The 19,648-nt window shown below is 41.4% G+C and overlaps 2 protein-coding genes across 5 annotated transcripts in view; one reads left to right on the top strand and one right to left on the bottom strand.

Moving 5' to 3' along the window:
• Positions 1-415: 415 nt before the first annotated feature.
• On the bottom strand, positions 416-1,540 carry LOC143151297 (ribonuclease H2 subunit C). Of its 2 annotated transcripts, XM_076320299.1 has the most exons (4): positions 1,184-1,540; positions 897-965; positions 733-830; positions 416-648 (listed from the first exon to the last, which is right to left on the bottom strand). In XM_076320299.1, exons 1-4 carry the CDS (start codon positions 1,326-1,328, stop codon positions 628-630), a joined length of 333 nt encoding a protein of 110 aa, XP_076176414.1. In that variant the 5' UTR covers positions 1,329-1,540; the 3' UTR covers positions 416-627. The 2 variants fall into 2 exon arrangements, with proteins under 2 accessions (XP_076176414.1, XP_076176413.1); XM_076320298.1 differs by having other exon boundaries at positions 733-965; positions 1,184-1,528.
• A 299-nt stretch (positions 1,541-1,839) lies between these two features.
• Positions 1,840-19,648, top strand: part of Crmp (Collapsin Response Mediator Protein) — a 34,902-nt gene continuing 17,093 nt past the window's right edge. For all 3 annotated transcript variants that reach the window (XM_076320968.1, XM_076320967.1, XM_076320969.1), the window contains exons 1-3: positions 1,840-2,049; positions 16,584-16,678; positions 19,226-19,538. In XM_076320968.1, the coding sequence (XP_076177083.1) occupies positions 2,011-2,049; positions 16,584-16,678; positions 19,226-19,538 (447 nt within the window). In that variant the 5' untranslated portion in view covers positions 1,840-2,010. The remainder of the gene's footprint in view (positions 2,050-16,583; positions 16,679-19,225; positions 19,539-19,648) is intronic.

Here is a 19,648-nt window from a genome sequence, read left to right as displayed (position 1 = left end):
ACAATCATAACTTTTACTAAGAACCATATTTCATTGGGTGTTAATTTATAATTAATATTCTATTTCTAATGACATTAAAATCAGTATTAAAAAAAATATATATATATATATATCGGATATATATTAAGTGTGTGTATATATACGTATATATGTGTATATATGTATACACATACCATACATGCATATACACACACACACACATATATATATATATAGTCGGATAGTATATTTAGCAGTATCATGCATAACAAGGAAAGATTTTCTGTGCTAAAATGATGATAAATGCTTACATCTTTATTGCAACTTTTATATATTTACAAAAATAAGAAAGTGAATTACAAATATACTATTTATCCTATAAAAGACTGCACATTTTTGAAACAGCTTTCCTAATTAAACCAAAGATGATTTGCGATGTTCACATATTTCATAAGGAATTATAAGATGTCTGTTATGTATGACAAAATATATGCTCATGATATAAAATATGGTTAATAAACTATAATATATATATATGATATATAAAATATTTATTTTTAATTTTCTTCATATCAAAATACAAAAACCATTATAATTTAATTACGTAATAATATCTTGTATATCTTGTATTGGTATTTATAATTTTACCTATGATTCTGTAGAATGTAGCTGAAAAAAATATGTAACAATTGATTTCTAATCATATAATATGTAACAGAAAACATTTTATTTAATTATGATACGATAACTTACTGCTTCAGCAATATCAATCCAATCAATTGCTGCTACTAAAGCATCATTCTTAGATGGTAATTTGTCATAATTCCAATATGTGAAGTATGAAAATGTTCCTGTAGAATACAAATTACGTTCCATATTTTCTACTTCTGGTTTTTTGTGTTCAAGAAATGTAATACCTTTGTATCCTGAAGGTATTGTTATCTTTTTTCCTTGAAGTGGGTATCCACGAAATGAGGAATTATAATCTGAATAGAGTTAAAATAATTTTTATTTTAACCTTAAATTTATTTGAGTAATACTATATATCTTCAAAACAAAGAGTTTACGAAGTGTATAACTGTCGATTTCAACAAGATGTCTTTGCATTTACACAACTTGAACACGATTATGTTTATAGAAGAATTATTTTTTACATACACACGCTAAGTTTCAGTTAAGAAAAATCAAAACTTAACAAACTTACGTTCATCATCAATTTTCCGAATGTAAGGTGTAAAATACGAAGAAACATTCGCTGATTCGTCACCATGAATTTTACACGGCATCAAGTGCAATATATTCTCTTTTGCTTCGGACAAATCGTGCTTCATATGTAAACGTATAGCCATGTTTAAACGGAAGTAGCGATATGCTTTTCAGGCGGGAACGTGTTCGATTTTTAGAACCATTTTTTATGCTAATAATGACAGAAATGGAATTCAATAATTCCATGAATTTATCTATTATCGATTTTTCAATAACGTTCATTTAATAATGGCAAACAATTAATTCTTTTCTATAATTTAGGACGATACCATATTGAATGTACTTCATATCCGTGCATATTGAGCAAAGTGTAATTAAATAATACTTGAAAAACATTTTCCAGCATAAATATTTATTTATGGAAATGTAAAATATCAAAACAATCTGAAACGATAAGTTGAAAAGATTTTCTGCGGTAGAGCGACGAAGACTTTAAATAATAAGTGCGTGTATCTCTGTAACTCGCAGGACATGTGACGAGCCATCTTCAGTGGGGATGATCCCCACCCTCGCCGAAACGAAGGGAGTAGGGGGGAAAATTTACCACCGTCGCGCGACGCGCACAAGTAGCGTCAGTCGCAGTCGATTGTTCGATTCGATCTTGCGTTTTTAGATTTTCGCAGAGAGAACTTTGTGCGAGTGACTAGCGTTTTCCGCGAGCAATAGTAGTGTTCGCGTATCTCGGCGCAAGGTGCACACCGTGGAAGAGTACAACTCTGTGATTTGCTCTTTTCCGGGGCATCGTAATCTTCTATTCGATCGAAAATGAGCACACCGGTGAAGAAAGTGCCCATTCACCTGCAGGTCAGTTTACCGATCTTTATTTTCATCGTTATCCTTCTGAATACTTTTACGAGAACTCGTTTGTTACCGATCGAGTACCACTATGTAAATAAATTGCGTAGAATAGATTATTTAGACCACATATGGGCAACCACCGGTCCACGGGCCAGGTGTGGCCCATAGAAACGTTTTATGTGGTCCGCAGCCTAAGCAAATAATTTATGCAAAATTCTCAATAGCTTTGCTCGAAAATGTAATTTTTTATTATTATTTATTATGCAACGATTACATCAATATAATTATCCTAATTTATGTATATTCGTTACTTTTCTCCTTTTGTGGACGATGAACTCGTATATACGTTTCGCGAATATCTTTAGCGTATACTCTTGAGATAGACAAAATTTATCGACGATTCTGACGGATACGTATACGTATGCTGCGAGAGTTACCCTAGCAACCGCTGTAGACGCTGTTTCATTTGTTTCAATAAATCACTTTCATTATTCAGAAAGTAATTTCTGTTACAATACATTTCTTTCTTTTGTAATATTATAACAATAGTATTATATTGTTCTGGTAATTTTCGAATGTCAATTATATATCCGAAAATGTTATTGCCGTAACCATACAAATTTCCAAATTAAATTAAGAATAAGTTACGAGTTTGGGCTATTGTCTAAACTCAGCATTCTTTCAATGGTGTGGTTCGCAACAAGATGGACAAAGTCCTCTATGGCCCACCGGTCAAAAACGGTTGTCCGTACTTGGTTTAGACCGAAATGTAGATGGAACGAATTAGAAACGTACCGGCTTGTCCACTGTTACGTGCAGCATCGTTGAAACGAATAAATTATATTTGTGTATTCGAGCTCGGACACGTGATGCGTACGATTTGCGTTACAATTACATTCGTACGTTTGCTCTCAACGGATCAATAATTTCTCGGTTTCGTTAGCCGTACATTTATTACTTCCGATTTTTTTGAGAATCTCCCGTTTCAACGATGAAGATATTTCACTTATTTTTCGTACGTGTGTGTGTACACTACGTGTAGCAAAGTCGCGAAATTTTCGCCGGTGGTTAACCGCGTAACGTAATACAAATTTTCGTTAAAATTAAACGTTACGTAAAGATGCATCCGGTTCGACGTAACATTTTATCCGCGTGAAAAAAGAAAAATTGTTCGACTTGCGATATAGAAAGTGGATCCAGTCCACGAGTAATCGGTCTCTCGATAATTAATACCGTCGGTGGTATTAAGTTCTATGTAATTATCAAATAATCGAGCCACGGTGCGTGTCTGTGAACGGTACGCGAGCGTATATCGATGCAACTATCACCGAAACGCGATTATTGGACCGAAATGGTACATCCCTGAATTTCGGTATCGTTCTAGCCTCACGCTAGAGTAGCGTTCGACGGACGGAGTCTGCGGCGTTCCATTGATTTTACCATCTTTCCCAGTTGCAATTTATACGATGCACGTTGAAACGACGCGACAATTTCAATCTATCTTTCGAGAGATGTTGCTTTTTCTCGATGCTTACGTGCGATAAATTCGACGTTGTTCGTCCGTGCCGACTACTTTGCAAAGCAATTTCAAGCCGCATAAAGTTGCGTATAGCGCATAAAGTCACTGAACTTGCGATCGATAGCCCGGACGAGAGGTTTATTTAACGATCCGAATTCTAATGTAACAGAATCTGGGGAACGTTGCAGGGGATGAGGGCGATCAATAAAGTTTGTTTAATCGAATAATTAGAGAATACATTTATTTTACTCGAGAGAAAAAATAGATACGGGAGTGATTTAGCAGTAAACGGAAAGAAATAAAGATTCTTATTATTTTACCAATTTACGTGCATCTTCGATATCGCTGGATGCATCTCGTTATCGTATTTTTATCGCTACAGTTTTTATTCGTATATAGGTCATTCGAATGGGTAATTCTAGCACGTGAATATCTGGAAGTACATCAGATATTTAGTGGGAAGCAGATGTACGCAGTACGGGTGTATTCTGCGTCACTGTTAAAACCGAAAGTTTCGTCGCACCATCGGCAGTGATCGCAAGGTTGCTGCCTTATTGATCCGAGCGTCTTGGCGCCCGGCACCGGTCTATCTCGTAAAAGGAGTTAAGTTCATATCCGCGTCAAAATATATGCGCGATTACGTACAATGCGTGTACATTTGACTCGGGTACTGTTCGAACGAGCTTCGTGTTCCTTTTCGCGATATCTTCTTTCGGCGAGCTAGAACTCGAGCGGTACAAAATCGAGAATCGAGTTCGAAGGGAAAATATTTTTTGAAAATTTCTATTCGCGCGTTGAAATTTGATATCGTCGCGTGTAGAATGCTGTATCGCGCTGCTCGAAGGAGTTTTCAAATTTCAAAATTTCTATTAACGCGTTCAAATTTGATTTTTGTAATATTGTCTCGTACAGAATGTTGTATCGCGTTGCTCGAAGGAGTTTTTAGATTTCAAAATTTCTATTTACGCGATAAAATTTAATTTTTGTAATATTGTCGCATACAGAATGCTGCATTGCGCTGATCGAAGGAGTTTTCAAATTTCAAAATTTCTATTTATGCATTAAAATTTGATTTTCGTAATATCGTCGCGCACAGAATGTTGTATCATACTGCTCGAAGGAGTTTTCAAATTTCAAAATTTCTATTTACGCGTTAAAATTTGATTTTTGTAATATCGTCGCGCACAGAATGTTGTATCATACTGCTCGAAGGAATTTTCAAATTTCAAAATTTCTATTTGCGCGTTAAAATTTGATTTTCGTAATATCATCGCGTATAGAATGTTGTATCAGGCTACTCGAAGTTTTCAAATTTCAAAATTTCTATTCCCGCGTTAAAATTTCATATTCTCGATACTTTCGTATTGGGATGGCTACATCATCGGTCATAATCAAACACTGTGCACTTGATACACATTTATAGCAGAGTACGCTCGCGGTAATTAGAGGATTACTTAACAGAAACGACTTCATCGCTCATCCAGCTGTCCATTTAAAAGCACCGACGATAAAATGTTACTGTCTCATCGTACACGATCGTTTTCTATGTTATTTCGGTTCACTCCCTCGCATGGCCGATTTTATAGCGCCACAATAGTCGCAGCATTGGGCGGGGATGGAGACGGGTGGCGCACGAAACGTCCATGTTGGGAATTTACAAAAGTCAGCTACTTACCGTTTGCGTTTTTATCGAATGGGAACGCGAACAAATGGTAAAATTGACAAAAGACTTCGTCCGCGAGTCCGGATAAGTTTTTATCCTCTCTCGAGTCGCCTAGAAACGAATACGTCCGACTCGTGTCTCGCACCGAAAGTTCCAAAAGTACATATTTATATTTCATCTTGTTTATCGTCTTTATTACGGCATTATACACGCGAGGTAAACATTCGCCACGAGAGAGACGAGATACGAGAAAATAAAGCGTACGAAGAGGGCGAGGTGCAGTCGTACAGTTTCCAAACACGAGAAACATACGTAAACATCGCGGATATAAAATATTGCTAACAAAATGTACAGAACGAACGATGGAATTAATCCTTGGGCGATGATCGATCGTTCTCCGTGTCCAATTTTTTTAAAGATAAAAAGAGACATGTTTTTATCGAAATAAAAAAAAAAAACGATGTAACTCCAAAGTAACTTTATAATTGACTTTTCCCACCGTGTTGGTAGAAAATATTTTCGTCCAAGTGTTTCGTAGTTAAAAAAGCTACGACTGCAAACCAAAGGACAAAGTATAGGTATTAAATCGGTGGTAAAATTGTTCGAGGGTTTTTGGTATCGTTTGTCCGCGTTTGAAGCTTAAGAGGGGTTTGACGGAGATCGAACACACGTTCCTCGAATCGTATTTCGGAGCTTGGTGTCCGTTTCGTTGGTACGTGTGGCTCGTCGGACCGGTAACGTAAAACTTTGCCCGTTAAAAGCGCGTTGCTCGACGATTTTCAACGATCCAGAGAAAATCGTACGGCACTGGTTACGCGCTGCCTAGGCAAGGGAACGCGGCGAATCAATAGTTCGTCGACACTACGACGACGACGACCTAAAGTCGGAAAAACCACGGGCTGGATTTTACGAGCACACACTCGACACCCGGCCAGACGACTGCGCCAAGCGGAATCATCGATCCTCTCTTTCGCGTTTCGTGTCTCTGCGAGCAGGCTCACGAGGCGCGAACCGCTTTCCGCGGGTAAAAATAAACTCAACGTGTCGACTGACATTTTTGCCGCCGTCTTTTCATCCCGATCGAATGGAGCCGTGGTTTGTTTCGTTAACCCCTGTATACGGGGTGTGTCGGCGATCGTGGCCCGGCCAACAGGGCAGGGATGCATCCCTCGTTCAAAATTCAGTAAAATATAGGAAATTGTATAGCTTTGGCGCGATTAAGAGGGTAGGAGGGTATTTCTCGTTCAAAATTGAGTAAAAGATATTAAACAGTATAGTTTTTGCGCGATTAAGAGAGTAGGAGTGTACTTCTCGTGCTAGAATGACTAAAAGATATGAGATAGTATAGCTTTGAAGCCACTGACAGAGTAGGAGTGTATTTCTCGTTCAAAATTGAGTAAAAGATATTAAATAGTATAGTTTTGATACGACTAATAAGATAGGAGTGTATTTCTCGTTCAAAATTGAGTAAAAGATATTAACTAGTATAGTTTTGACGCCACTGACAGAGTAGGAGTGTATTTCTCGTTCAAAATGGAGTAAAAGATATTAACTAGTATAGTTTTGACACGACTAATAGGATAGGAGTGTATTTCTCGTTCAAAATTGAGTAAAAGATACAAAATAGTATAGTTTTGCGCAACGTGTGAAAGAATTTTGCGAATCTTTCGAGTATCTGATCCGCATTTGTAAAATGATGAGTGTCCAGCGAAACTCGAGGCTTACAATCAGTGAAACGCATACTTGACGGATTTGAAAGGTTGTCTCTGTACCGAGAAATGTATTTTAATCTCGAATAAAGTCACCCCGTGACGATATTACCGAGACACACAGTATACATTGGACTCACTCGAGTCTTGTTCCTAGGCTACCTGTGATTCTGCGCGTAGCAAATGCACCATCGAGTATCGTTATTTCTCCGAGTGCAATCGACAATCACCAGCCTTAGGGACACGATTATAGAAGCGCTGTTTAAACATTATATTTAAACGTTTCGACCCCAAGCTCCCCCTTCAGCGAGCGCGTTGTACACCGATGATTCATACGTTTGCGCAACTGGTTCTTCTTGCACTGCTCTCTTCTCCTTTTTTCGTGTTTCGGATTAATATTCTTAGCCGGAGAGGATCCCAACTAGTCTCGAGACGTTCCAATGCGCTATTATTTCCATCACGGTTATCATTCACCGAACGATGTTCGACGCACCGGGCAACCTTTACGCGAATAATCGCCAGTTCAGTCGAGTTTGTTCCAGTTTGCCCCTCAAATTCGTCTCCCTCGTGACGTCGCATCGAGTAAATAATCCCGGTACGTTCATCGATTGTTCGTCTCGTCCACCGTCCACCAAGTTAATCACATTTTTTCACCGGACCTTTTTTTCTCTCGTCGAACAGGTTCGTGCGTTAAGTTCGCTCAGGTTTGTCCCCGTTCGTCGTTACCAACGCGCGCCAAGTGTTTCCAAGCAGCGCTCGCTCGCGGCGAGTCGTCATCTTTTTGCTTCGCCGAGAACTTGACGGTGAATTTAGTCGTCTGGAAGTCGGTCAACCGAAATGCAGATTACTCGCATTATTCCCGCGACATAAATAGACACGGCGTGTGGAAGCCAGGTGTGAACCGCCGTCTGTCGTTTCCCTGGCGGTTCGCGTACGAACGGAAATTGGGGCACGCGGGCAGATCGGTATTGACCCCTTTCACGTTTTTATTCGATTAGTCGGGACGGATTGCACTTGAGCATATTCTTTCGAGCGGTGCCATTCTGAAACGCGTGGCGATGCCTCGAGTGGTTAAATCCGGATCACAGGGGGGAAAATACTACGGAACGCGTACAACGATGCATTTTCGAGAATCGCGCACCGTTTAAAATCTTAACCGACCGGCACGAGATGTTCTCTACGATCGATGATAAAGTTTCTCGTTCATCGTACGAAGTCAATCGTATCACAGGTTCTGCAACCGATTTCGATCTATTCGTCTCTCGTTCGGGCGGTATTCGGTTCGGGTAGTATGCTGGACACGTATTCGACGACGTTTCGGGACATTGTGTTTGATCGACGACGTTCGTGATTTTATGCCCTGGTGCATGGATTCTTCGTTGGTGTACCTGTACACGCGCGAGCCCCGCTATTATTTCGCGAGGCGATCACGTTTTGGCCGCGATCGTCGTACCCTGCCTAGAAATTCTCGCTGCAGGAAAGCGTCAAGAAAACGCGTCGTTATATAATGTTATGCAATTGTTGGCCTCTTGAGCCGCATCCACGTATTAAACGGCCGAATGTTATGCACCGTTAGAGTCATGCTTGCACGCCACTCCTGGTACGTGTATGGTACACGCGCGGTTATACGGTACGTTCGTAGACGGTTCTCATTAACGCTAGAACCACCGAAGGGGTCAATTTCACCTGTTTCGAGCTTCGTTTGAATATTACACGATCATCAACGATGACTTTGCTCGCAACATTCGTGGACGGGTATCGAAATAGACAACTAACGGTACTCGGAAATTAATTCGTAATTTTTCCATCTAACTTGGAAGATACGTGTACGGTTTGATACAAATAGTATTGGCTTATCAAAATGGAGAATATATAATTTAATAAAATGTTTCTGCGCTCTAAAAAAATTCGTGCTTCATTTTCACCAAGAAAGAAACGAAATGATTTTCGGAACAATCCGATAATATAATTTAATATAATTTAATATAATCTATAATTCACCATTGGTGGTTTCAGCGTTAGAGACTCTCGTCACGGGTAGTCCTCGGCGCGCTAGAAACGCGAGTTTCCCTCCATAAAGACCCGCCGCGGAAAACTCCCCTTTTCCTACGTGAAAGTAGCTAATTGTCGTTCTTCTTCGATTTCGCGCGGCGTGTCATGCCCGAGCCGCGTGGAGATACCGTGACCGAAGAAGAAATCTGGTTTTAATTGGACCATCGTGCGTAAGAAGTGGAACGCCATCGCAAAACGGCGATCTTCGAGCGCACGCGACTTTGTTTGACGAGAACGCGTGAGTTAAGGTTCCGTGCGACGACCAGACGAGGAAGCGATTCTATCGCGATAAGAATAGAGTTCGAGATTCGATCGTGCTAGAGTCTCTCTGTACTGGGTGGATCGTAGAAACGGGAACGTTTACGTCGAGAAACGCGAACAGAATCGTTAGGAACCGAGGACGAAGTTTTCGAAGCGACGAACATGGGGACAGAATTTTATCCACGGTGCTCTTTCCGTCGAGATTCCAAGATCGTTTTTTTTTTTTTAATTCTAGACTTCTCGTTTCATTTTATCTTGAACATTTTTACATCGAGTCGAAAGCTCGTGCGTATCAATGGAAAACTCGTTTCGTTTACTTTATCGTAGTACAACCACGATTTCGTAACGAGAAAAACCAATCGGAAATCCAAACAAGTATGCACAGGTGTGTTGTTAATAAGGTGTAAGAAGATCGGTAAATATGCGTAATGAATTTTTTCCGGCGTGTGACTGTATTTACAAGGCCTAGGTACACTGTAATTATAAAATTCCAACGTACAATGTAGAGAACGTACATCGTTTGTATTTACAAAGATTACTTTTGAGGTCGAACTGTGTTACAATTTACAGGCGAACGATTCTACGGTTCACGGAATGGTGTATTTTTTATAATAACGGTACGATATTAGGGAAACATTTGTCACGCGAGATATTTCGGAATAGATTTATCGACGACACGTTGAAAAATATATTTATCCGTACAAAAATTTATTCCATCGTAATTTTCGCGAGCGGTTCAACGTTGTTTTGAATACTCGAACGATTAAATAAGATTTATTCGTAATTCACGCAACTCGCTAATCGCAGAGATATCTGAAACGGGACAAGTAACAAATAAAAGAAGCAACTTTTTATCCGTTACTCGGTGGACGAAAATTAGCATTGAAATTGTAGAATAAGATATTTCTCAATGAACGAACGGAAGAAATTTTACGGTGGATCCACCGTAAAGGAATTCTACCATCAAGAATCCTACCATCAAAAAATCTCTCCGTAAGAAAAAAAATTCTCGTACAATTTGACCGGTCGATCGTACAAACTGCGATTATAAATCGTTCCACGTTGTTTCTTCTGCTCGGATGAAACTTGACCCATCCTTTTGTTAATCACTCGCTAACGCAGTTACGCAACGAAATTGATTAAATCGCTGGAAACGTTCGTTCCCCACGGATTCCCGAAACTTCTGCGCGCAACGCGGAGATATTTATGCGTTCACGTTGGTAGGGTCCGCCCTGTGTACTATAGGCAACCATAGAGCCTCTCGCTCGATAAGATCTTTCTATTTAGGCGGGTGCGTGCTCGTGCGGACGAATTCGAGGCGCGCGGCCGGGAAATGTTGGTGATATCGATTTTGTCAGGAGCGTATATTCGGGGTTTGGCGAAGTCTAGCCGGCGCCATGCGTCTTTCTCCGAAAGCCCTGGCGGGGTTCTTAACGCGTCCAACGACACACCAGTTTCCCATACTCGAGAATATCCTCGATACTCGTACGAACCGTGATGCACAAAATTGAAATATTCGATGACGTATCCACGTATCTGTTATTCTACTGTATTATCAACGAGAGTAATAAATATCCTCGTTATTCTTCGAACCGTAGTGCACAACATTGTAATACTCGATAATATGTCGACGTATCGGTTATTTTACGGTATTACCAACGAGAGTAATAAACTAACTCCTCGAAGCATAGTTACTTAAGAAATGCCCCACCTTTTTAATTTACCTGCACGATATTTTACAACCCATCCTGAATAATTAAAATAACTACGTACAATTCGCTCGTGATGCTATTGAAAGTTTACATTATTGCAAAGTAACACTGTTTAAAAGTTTGCAAGTATTGGAGTTCGTGTCTCGTAAACGTTTTGGAGTATCGAAGTTACCTCGGTCCCCAGGAAACACCGTGTAATGTAACGTGTTATTTCGAAAACGATTCGAGTACAGGTGCATCGAAATCGCAAGACGGAGCCTCGAGCCCCAAAGCACCGCTCGAGTGCACCGAGTGCATCGAAAGCGCATTCGGATTTTTCGGGCCGAGTACGCGCCACGTACGTGGATGATGGACTCTCCGGCGAGGTGGCGGCGGGGGGAAGATTTCTTTTCTTAAAAATCGCAGCACCGTACGGGGAACGTATTTTAAGCCGCTGTCCGCTGAAAATATCCACGCGGAGATCGGCTGACACATGAAACGCACATGTTCGCGCTACCGTTCTTAATAACTATACCGCGGGTATACGACAAGGTCTCCGTCTACGCGGAATCGCGACAACGACGAGGTCTCGATGTTCATTCGATTCCCGGAGTGTCCCGTCGAAGGTTACGTCTATCGTTTCTCGCGGAATCAGAGAAACATTATGTAAAAACTATCGGAGCAAAACAGGGAGTGCTCGTATTTCGGTCAGAACGAATTGAAACGGTCTGTCGGCGAACAAAAAGTATTGTCGGATCGAAAGATCGAACATGGTGGCAAAGACGTCCCAATGTCGGGAATCTGGTAAGTTTTTGGACCAAAACGATGACCGTTCAAGTTGCCGAGATCGTCGATCCGAGTTAACGTAAATTTTCGGAAAAGTTTAACGGAAAATATTGTAGAATTCTTTGGTTCTTCGGAGCAATTTTGCTTATTAATTCGTAGGATGGTTTGGTTCGGTGTACGGGACCCTCTTCGAGCAGTTAAAATTAACCCGAAACGATAAATCGGGGTAAAAGACAAACACGTAGGATGAAGGAAGAACAATAAATAAGGAAATTTCATTTAAAATATGCGAAGGAAATTGGTACGTGTATCTTGGACTAATATATTCGAAGCGTACCATCGGCTTGTTAGTAAACGCTCCAAAGAACACAGAAGGGAGCGCGCGAGCCGGGAATTAAAAGACGAGAAATTTTACGTAGTTACGAGACTCTGCAAATAATTTATCGGTAACTGTCGCGCGCAAGGAAAATCTCGCACGAGTTCTCGCGAGATCAAACGAGTCGTTAAACGCGGATCTTAATCTTCGTCGTAATTACTGCTAAAAGTTGCCCTTTGGGTCGCAAAAGTCTAATTATAAAATAATTCGTACCGTTACGTGCAAGGAAAATCTCGATCGACAATATTTTCTTGAGAGTCGAGTTCGGTTAAAAGTTCAAACCTTTCCAGTCTCGTAAGATTAATCCAGACGTGAAACGGGAACTTGAATCTTTACTTTGATTACTGCTAGATTCAAACTTGAGCTACAAAAATCTAATTATAGACCATGAAGATCTAATTACGGAACAAGTTACCCAAAAGTAACTTTATTGAACGCGAGGAAAATCTCGTGTAACGTTCCTAAGCAACGAGATGAAATATTAAAACCTTTCGTGTCTCTCGTGAGATCGATCGAGGCGTTAGAGACGAAGCTATGGCACGTGTGTAACGATTGTCATCGCGCGTATTGGAGTTAACTCGCGTTCACCGCTACGTATTGAACTTGATCCCATCCTTAATTGAGACGTTCTTCGGTCGACGCCCTTCTCTGTTCCGTCGCTTGGAAATCCGATTTAACAAGCTACACCTCGCGACACTTTGGAAGAGTAAAGCAGATTGGGATCGATTTCACGAATGCCTCGGTGTTAACGGTGGTTTGGATTCATGTGGGGGTCGAAGCAATTTCACGGGGCGGAGACCTCGCCCGACGAAGGGTTGCTTGCACGCCGCGTTGCATTACTGGCCGCAAAGGGTGGCGGACTTGGCGTCGGTTATGGAACGTGGGTGGCGGCTGCGTCGCCGATGGATTGTCCTTTTATTTTTTTTCGTCCCCTACCCTCGTCGTTCTCCCCTATCCACTTTTATCTTTACCCGGATAGGGAACCCCTAGGGGTGCTTGTCAAAAGTCCTTTACGCAGTCTGGACTCTTTTCACCTTCCTTCTTGTCGGCATAATGCCAGGTCAGTCCATAAGTGCGCATTTCTGCTGTTTGCATTATAAATACGTATTGTCGCGTCACCTTTTCGATTATTCTTTCATTTATATCGTTTGTGGGATAGGTACAAATGATAGGTTGTTCGGTAAGTTTTGTCGTTCGGTAAAACTTATCGAGCAGTACTGTTCAATGTAGTACTGTATTGAATAGTACTGTTCAATGTGGTACTGTACTGAATAGTACTGTTCAATGTGGTACTGTACTGAATAGTACTGTTCAATGTGATACTGTACTGAATAGTACTGTTCAATGTGGTACTGTTCAATGTAGTACTGTACTGAATAGTACTGTTCAATGTGGTACTGTACTAAACAGTACTGTTCAATGTGGTACTGTACTGAACAGTACTGTTCAATGTAGTACTGTACTGAACAGTACTGTTCAATGTTGTACTGTACTGAATAGTACTGTTCAATCTGGTACTGTACTGAATAGTACTGTTCAATGTGATACTGTACTGAATAGTACTGTTCAATGTAGTACTGTACTGAACAGTACTGTTCAATATGGTACTGTACTGAATAGTACTGTTCAATATGGTACTGTACTGAATAGTACTGTACTGAATAGTACTGTTCAATGTCGTACTGTTCAATAAGTTTTATCGAACGACAAAACTTATTGAACAACCTACTACGATAGTACAATATATGTGCACCATGTCATAAATAATAATATACCGTGGATCGAAATGATTGAAATATATTCACTTCGGACGAACAGTTGACACTGATGGAAGATCCATAGAAATGAATATTAATGCTCGGTTGAAACGATAGAATCTATCGAAACGCGAATAAACATCTACGGATAAAACGACAACGGCTCGCGATGACTACTTTTGAAATTTGAATTCGCGAGTATCGCAGAGAATGACCGTCCAGGTTGAAACTTAGGTCAGTTTTACGATCATTGACACGTTCATACTCTCGAGTGATTACGTTTGATCTTTAGGATGGCCGAGAGCAGAGTGACCAAGCACACGCGCTACTCGCTTCGAACGATTAGGCACAGCGGAAGAGATACAACGAGGCGCGAAGAAGGGTGCACTTAACCGGAGAGAATAAACGCAAGGAAAGAACAATCAAACGAACAAGGGTTACCCTTCTTCCTTTCCTTGCGGTTACACCGACTACACCGTGCCACGGTACTAGAAACAAGGATTTCGAATTTCCTACTACACGACGGGCAGATTCGCTACGCCATTATCGCCAACGATCTTGAGGATCCGAGCGTTTACGGTGAAAGAAACGTTAATTTATGTACTGACCTGATATTTCTAAAAAAAAAAAAAACGGAGACAGGTAGCTCTTTGTTCGCCGGAAATGATATACAGAGTGTTATCTCGACCGACTCGTGAAGAACCGTTCCATGGAAAAATATTTCGAATCGAAGTTGTTGAGAAAGTACGATCGAATTCTTTTTTTTTACTCGAACGATATCTCCGCGAGAACGCTTACGGTAAATATTAACTTTCGATCTCGTATAGATCGTTATCTCTTTACTCGACGATACTATTTCGAATCCCGAAGCGAGATGTCGGGTGTTCCAGTTCGAAAATCTCGAGACGTATCTCGATAAAAATCGAAGATAACGCAGTACCGATTACCGTCTACCGTTAGCCTCGATATTATGCGATTTTTCTAAATGTTTCTTCTTCTGCGTACCGGTTTAACCGGTAATTTACAATTAAGACGATCCACCCTGTCCACGGGAGAATCGTGATTCTCGAAGATCATTGTATGGAAATGTTTAGGACTCGGAACGAAAAATCGCCAGATTTTCCGCGCGAAGAACAAAGCTGGAAGAGAAACCTTTATTCCTTCGAATGGAAAGATGCATCGCGGAGTATGTCTGTGCGTGTGTATGCGTGTGTGGTATGCTTATCAGTCGGAGCACATCGCGTACTGCTCTAAATCCAGCATTGGCGGAAGTGCGTGAAGCGTAGCTTCTATTATATACTGATTGGTATACCATAGCGTGGAGCAATATACGCACGTTAATCGTCTGCACCGGATGTCGGATCCGACGCACGTTGCAAACGAATATCAAGGACAATATGCGGGAGATACGGTTACTCTCAATGGGTAGCAATTTCGAGCGAGGCGAAGATTTTCTAGACGCTGCACTGATTAGCAATATGTATACGGTGGACAAGTTGGGGTACAGGATGTACGCGTGATCGATTTTCACGTACAATCGTCCCGTTACACGTTCCAGAGAGGATCCTCCACCAACGAGAGTAAAAAAGAATGTACGATAATTACTCAAGATTATTCCCTGTCCTCGATTTTCCTTTCTCGGTTCTCGGAGCGCTCGCACACTTTATCCAAGTACCATTTCAACGCGGCTCTTTTTTTCACGTTTCGGAGAACACGACGATTATTCCTGAAGCTTCTCGTTTCGTTGTTGTTTCGTAATATTTCCGACGATTCCGTTGTCAAATATTTCGTCGTGTCGCTCCCTTACACGGTGTTTTCGTTACCGTACGAATAATCAAGCGGTCGATTAAATTGCGTTCGCACAATGGGGGGCGTCGTCGTATTAATTTAGAATCGTTAAATATTCACATCCGACTTTTTAATCATTTTGAACATTCAAATCCCCGTTGATCACCCGGGCGCGAACCTCGTGATTGTTAATTAAAAGTTGACGATAATTAAAAAATTAAAACTTTTTAAACTGGACGCTCCATCTGGAACACTTAGGAAACTTCCCCCCTTTTGTCTAACGCCGCAGACCACACACTCGGCGAAAACGATTGTGTAGGCAGTACGTGCAGGTTGGCTAACAGCGCTCATCGTGACTTAGATTTTCTTTCTGGATTGCCAGTTTCCTTTCGAAACTCGTTAGAGAAAATTTATACGCAATTTCGCTCGCACTGTCCAATCCCCTGTATTCTCGTTACGCTTATTATTTACGCCTTTTTTTTTTTATTAACCAGCCATTTTTTACGTACTACCAGCAAAGACGATTAAAAATAATCGTTGAAAGAACCGCTTATCTAAACGGATTTATTTTCCGATAATGTTATCTCAACACTGGAACTACCAAAGGGATCAATTTCACCTATTTCGAACTTCTTCTTCAAATTACTTAATTATCAACGGTGTGTTTTCTCACAATATTTTCGTACAATTATCGAAATAAACAACTAACGTTACCAGTAAATTAATTCCTTCTTTTCCAATCTAACTTCCAAGACACTTACGCGATTCGAGCACAAATAGCAATTGTAGGTCTGTAATTGTAACATCGAACCATCGAGTCTACGTGATTTAATTCCAACTCGATGAAAACATTACCAAAGTGCCTAAAATCTATATTTTTCTACCGTGAAAGAAAGGAGAGAAATGTTTGATATCTAACGGTTCGTTTTGTTTTTCAGAGCGCTCAGAACAGGCTGCTGATCAGAAATGGGAACGTCGTCAACGATGACGGCAGCGCTTGCACCGACGTTTACATCGAAGACGGTATCATTAAGTAAGAGTCCGCTACACTTCACGCTTAATGCTACTCGCGTGTTACACAATCGGCGCAAAAACAACTTGTGCAGCCGTTGCGTATAGATCGTTGGGGATCACCGCGTCTCGATTCGCGAACTGTTCGTCGAGTGTCGCGTTTCGACGTTTACGGTAACCGATCTGGTGTCCTTTACGTAAGCCTTTCATACGCGGGGATGATCCCGGGGACGCACCTGGGGCCAGCGATGTAAGCAAACATCGCTGTCGGATTTACGTGCGAACGATTAACATTTCATTCAGCATTCCGTTCGCGTGTCCGCTCGCCCCTTTACGCAAGCGAAACGCGATACACGCCGCCACGTTTTATCAATGAGCGTGGCGAGCCCACCTTCGAACAGATAACGCTGTCGATGGTTAGCGTAATTTGTCAAACAACCGTGACGTGCACCGTCTAATGAACGGTTGAAAAACGTTAATATTGGGGCGTAGCGAGGCATCGGGCCGTATAATTATCCGTCGCGTTAACGCACGAAGACAGGCGGTCGATCGTTCTTATCAATGATTTAGTTCCTTTTTAACGGGTACACCGCAATGCCAGCTAACTAGGTGTTGCATTGCGTTGCGGCGACTGTTTGTCTCGGACGATCGTTCGTATGTATATCTACGAACGATATTTATTTAATCGTTTAGTAGCGTATGTTACCGGAGTAAAGTATTTCGAAACGATTACGTAACTTTCTTAATACAATTGTGTCTACCGACGGAGTCTCTTTACAATGGAACGATAAAAGTTCTCATATTATGAGTAATAATATCGTTTGTAGAAAAAAATATTAGAAGAGGTGATGGATGCTCTCGTGTAACAGGAACTGTATTTTCTGATAGAAAAATAGTTATTTACGCGAGTCTTACTCACTTTTTACACATTTTTCCGTTCGGTACTTTTAACGAGGTTAAACGACTGTTATTTTATCGAGGGAAGCTATGTGCGGTGTACGCTGTTATGTAACGGTTGAAAGTATTTTATATACAAGTATCACTTTTTTTTTCGAAGAATAGGTCTGGATAGAGTGGTTGAATAAAGGTTAATTGTTCCCGAAGACCCTCGTTTTGGATTCACGCATACGTAAAACTTGAAAGGAGAGCTTTTGTTCCGAATTGTAGTCAGGGACAAAATCGAGCGATCGCTCGGGGCTATTGCGGTGCTACCCCCATCAAAACGTTTGGCCACCCTGTCAAGGTCTCTCCCTGTTGTTTCTGTCTCTTTGTTCGCGTACACGAAAGAAACAACTTTCACGTACGTGAAAAGTTGTCCGGAATGTATACGAGTTTACGACGGACACTTAACCCAAAAACGAAGCAATCCGTTCCTAGTTGCATCCGCAGTTACGCGTTGTCTGTTTCTCGAATCGTAACGAGAGACTGGTCGTGAATGGTGAGATTGATGGTGGGGGAGATGGCCTTGAGCGGCCAAGTTGATCTTGTCCCGATTATAAACTGCTCGCATGACACCGAGTACTACTGCAGAAGCGCTAATAATAAACTAAGCTTTTTACCGTGCAATCTCGCGCCGTTTGTAACGATCTTCGAAAGCACGCGAATCTTAAAATAAGATTTCAGTCATCGACGTCGATCGTAAAATCGCGAAATAGGATTCTCTCGCTTCGAAGCGAGCAATCGTTCAATTATATTTCGCGCGCGAGTCCCGCTGCACGAGTTTCGTAATAAACTTCATTTTTCATCGCGCGATCTATCCTCGCGGATCTCACGATCATAGTTTTGATATCGATCGAAGCTTAGGGTAAGATCGGTCCGTTCAGAGAACCGAAAATCACAAAATAGAATGTTTTCGCTCTAAATTTATCACCAAGCGAGGAATCGTTCTATTTCGCACGACTACGTGTGTCACCGCGGGAGTCTAATAATAAACCTAATTTTTTACCGTGTAATCTATTTCCATGGATCTCGCCACACTTGACACGATACCAACGTCGATCGAAATCTCCGGGTAAAATGATAGATTTCGTCGTCGACTGGATCTTCAAATCGCGAAATAGAATTCTTTCCCTTCGAATTTGCCTCGAAGCCAACGATCGCTAAAATTCTATTCCACGTCGCGCCGAGTCCTACTGCAGACGTCCAATAATAAACCTAATTTTTCAACGTGCAGTCTTCGTAGATCTCTCATCGTTGCTCACCGTTCGAACGTTTACTAAAAGTTGGAACATTTCGAAGATTTTGGTACATTTTTTGCTCGAAAGCCAACACTTGTAGAATTCTATCGGGTTGTTCGGAAAATGGAGGATATATAATTTAATAAAACGTATATACACTCTAAAAAAAATCATGTTTCATTTTCACCAAAAAAGAAAGAAAACGAAATGACTTTCCGAACGACCCGATATTTCTCAGCGATCTTCGAGTGTCGATTACAAAGTCTCAGCATGGTCGAGACGCGACAAAAATCGAAATAATTTCTAAATTCGCGCGAAGTTGACAAAAAGTCCCAAGGAACTTGTTCCGTTCGTTGCTGTTCAACCGTAACGAGAATATTTCTGTTTCCTAGGCAAATGGGATCCAAGCTGATAATACCTGGTGGCACGAGGATCATCGACGCCCGTGGAAAGTACGTGATGCCCGGTGGCATAGATCCGCACACCCATTTCGAATTGGAGATGATGGGGGCGAAGTCGGTCGACGATTTCTATCAGGGCACGAAGGCAGCGATCGCTGGTGGCACGACCATGATCATGGACTTCGTCATCCCCAAGAAGGACGAGTCTTTGTTAGAGGCGTACGAGAGGTACAGGGAGACCGCCGACCAGAAAGTTTGCTGCGATTACTCGCTCCATGTCGCCGTCACGTCCTGGAGTCCAAAAGTGAGCATCGAATCCACGGACGTGTAAACGTCCAACAGAAGCCCACGAACGCGACGATTTATCGTACGATAGATAAAACGTTCGATTACCGTACGATACGAGTGTTTGTA

Source organism: Ptiloglossa arizonensis, chromosome 9 (genome assembly GCF_051014685.1).
Source record: "Ptiloglossa arizonensis isolate GNS036 chromosome 9, iyPtiAriz1_principal, whole genome shotgun sequence".
NCBI lineage: Eukaryota > Metazoa > Arthropoda > Insecta > Hymenoptera > Colletidae > Ptiloglossa > Ptiloglossa arizonensis.
This window is presented reverse-complemented; position numbering and strand designations above follow the sequence as displayed.

Coding starts and splice junctions, on each gene's coding strand:
- LOC143151297 (XM_076320298.1), bottom strand. CDS start 1,328: ATGGCTATACGTTTACATATGAAGCACGATTTGTCCGAAGCAAAAGAG. Junction 966..1,183: donor TCGGAAAATTGATGATGAAC/GTAAGTTTGTTA, acceptor AACTCTATTCAG/ATTATAATTCCTCATTTCGT. Junction 649..732: donor GGATTGATATTGCTGAAGCA/GTAAGTTATCGT, acceptor TATTTTTTTCAG/CTACATTCTACAGAATCATA.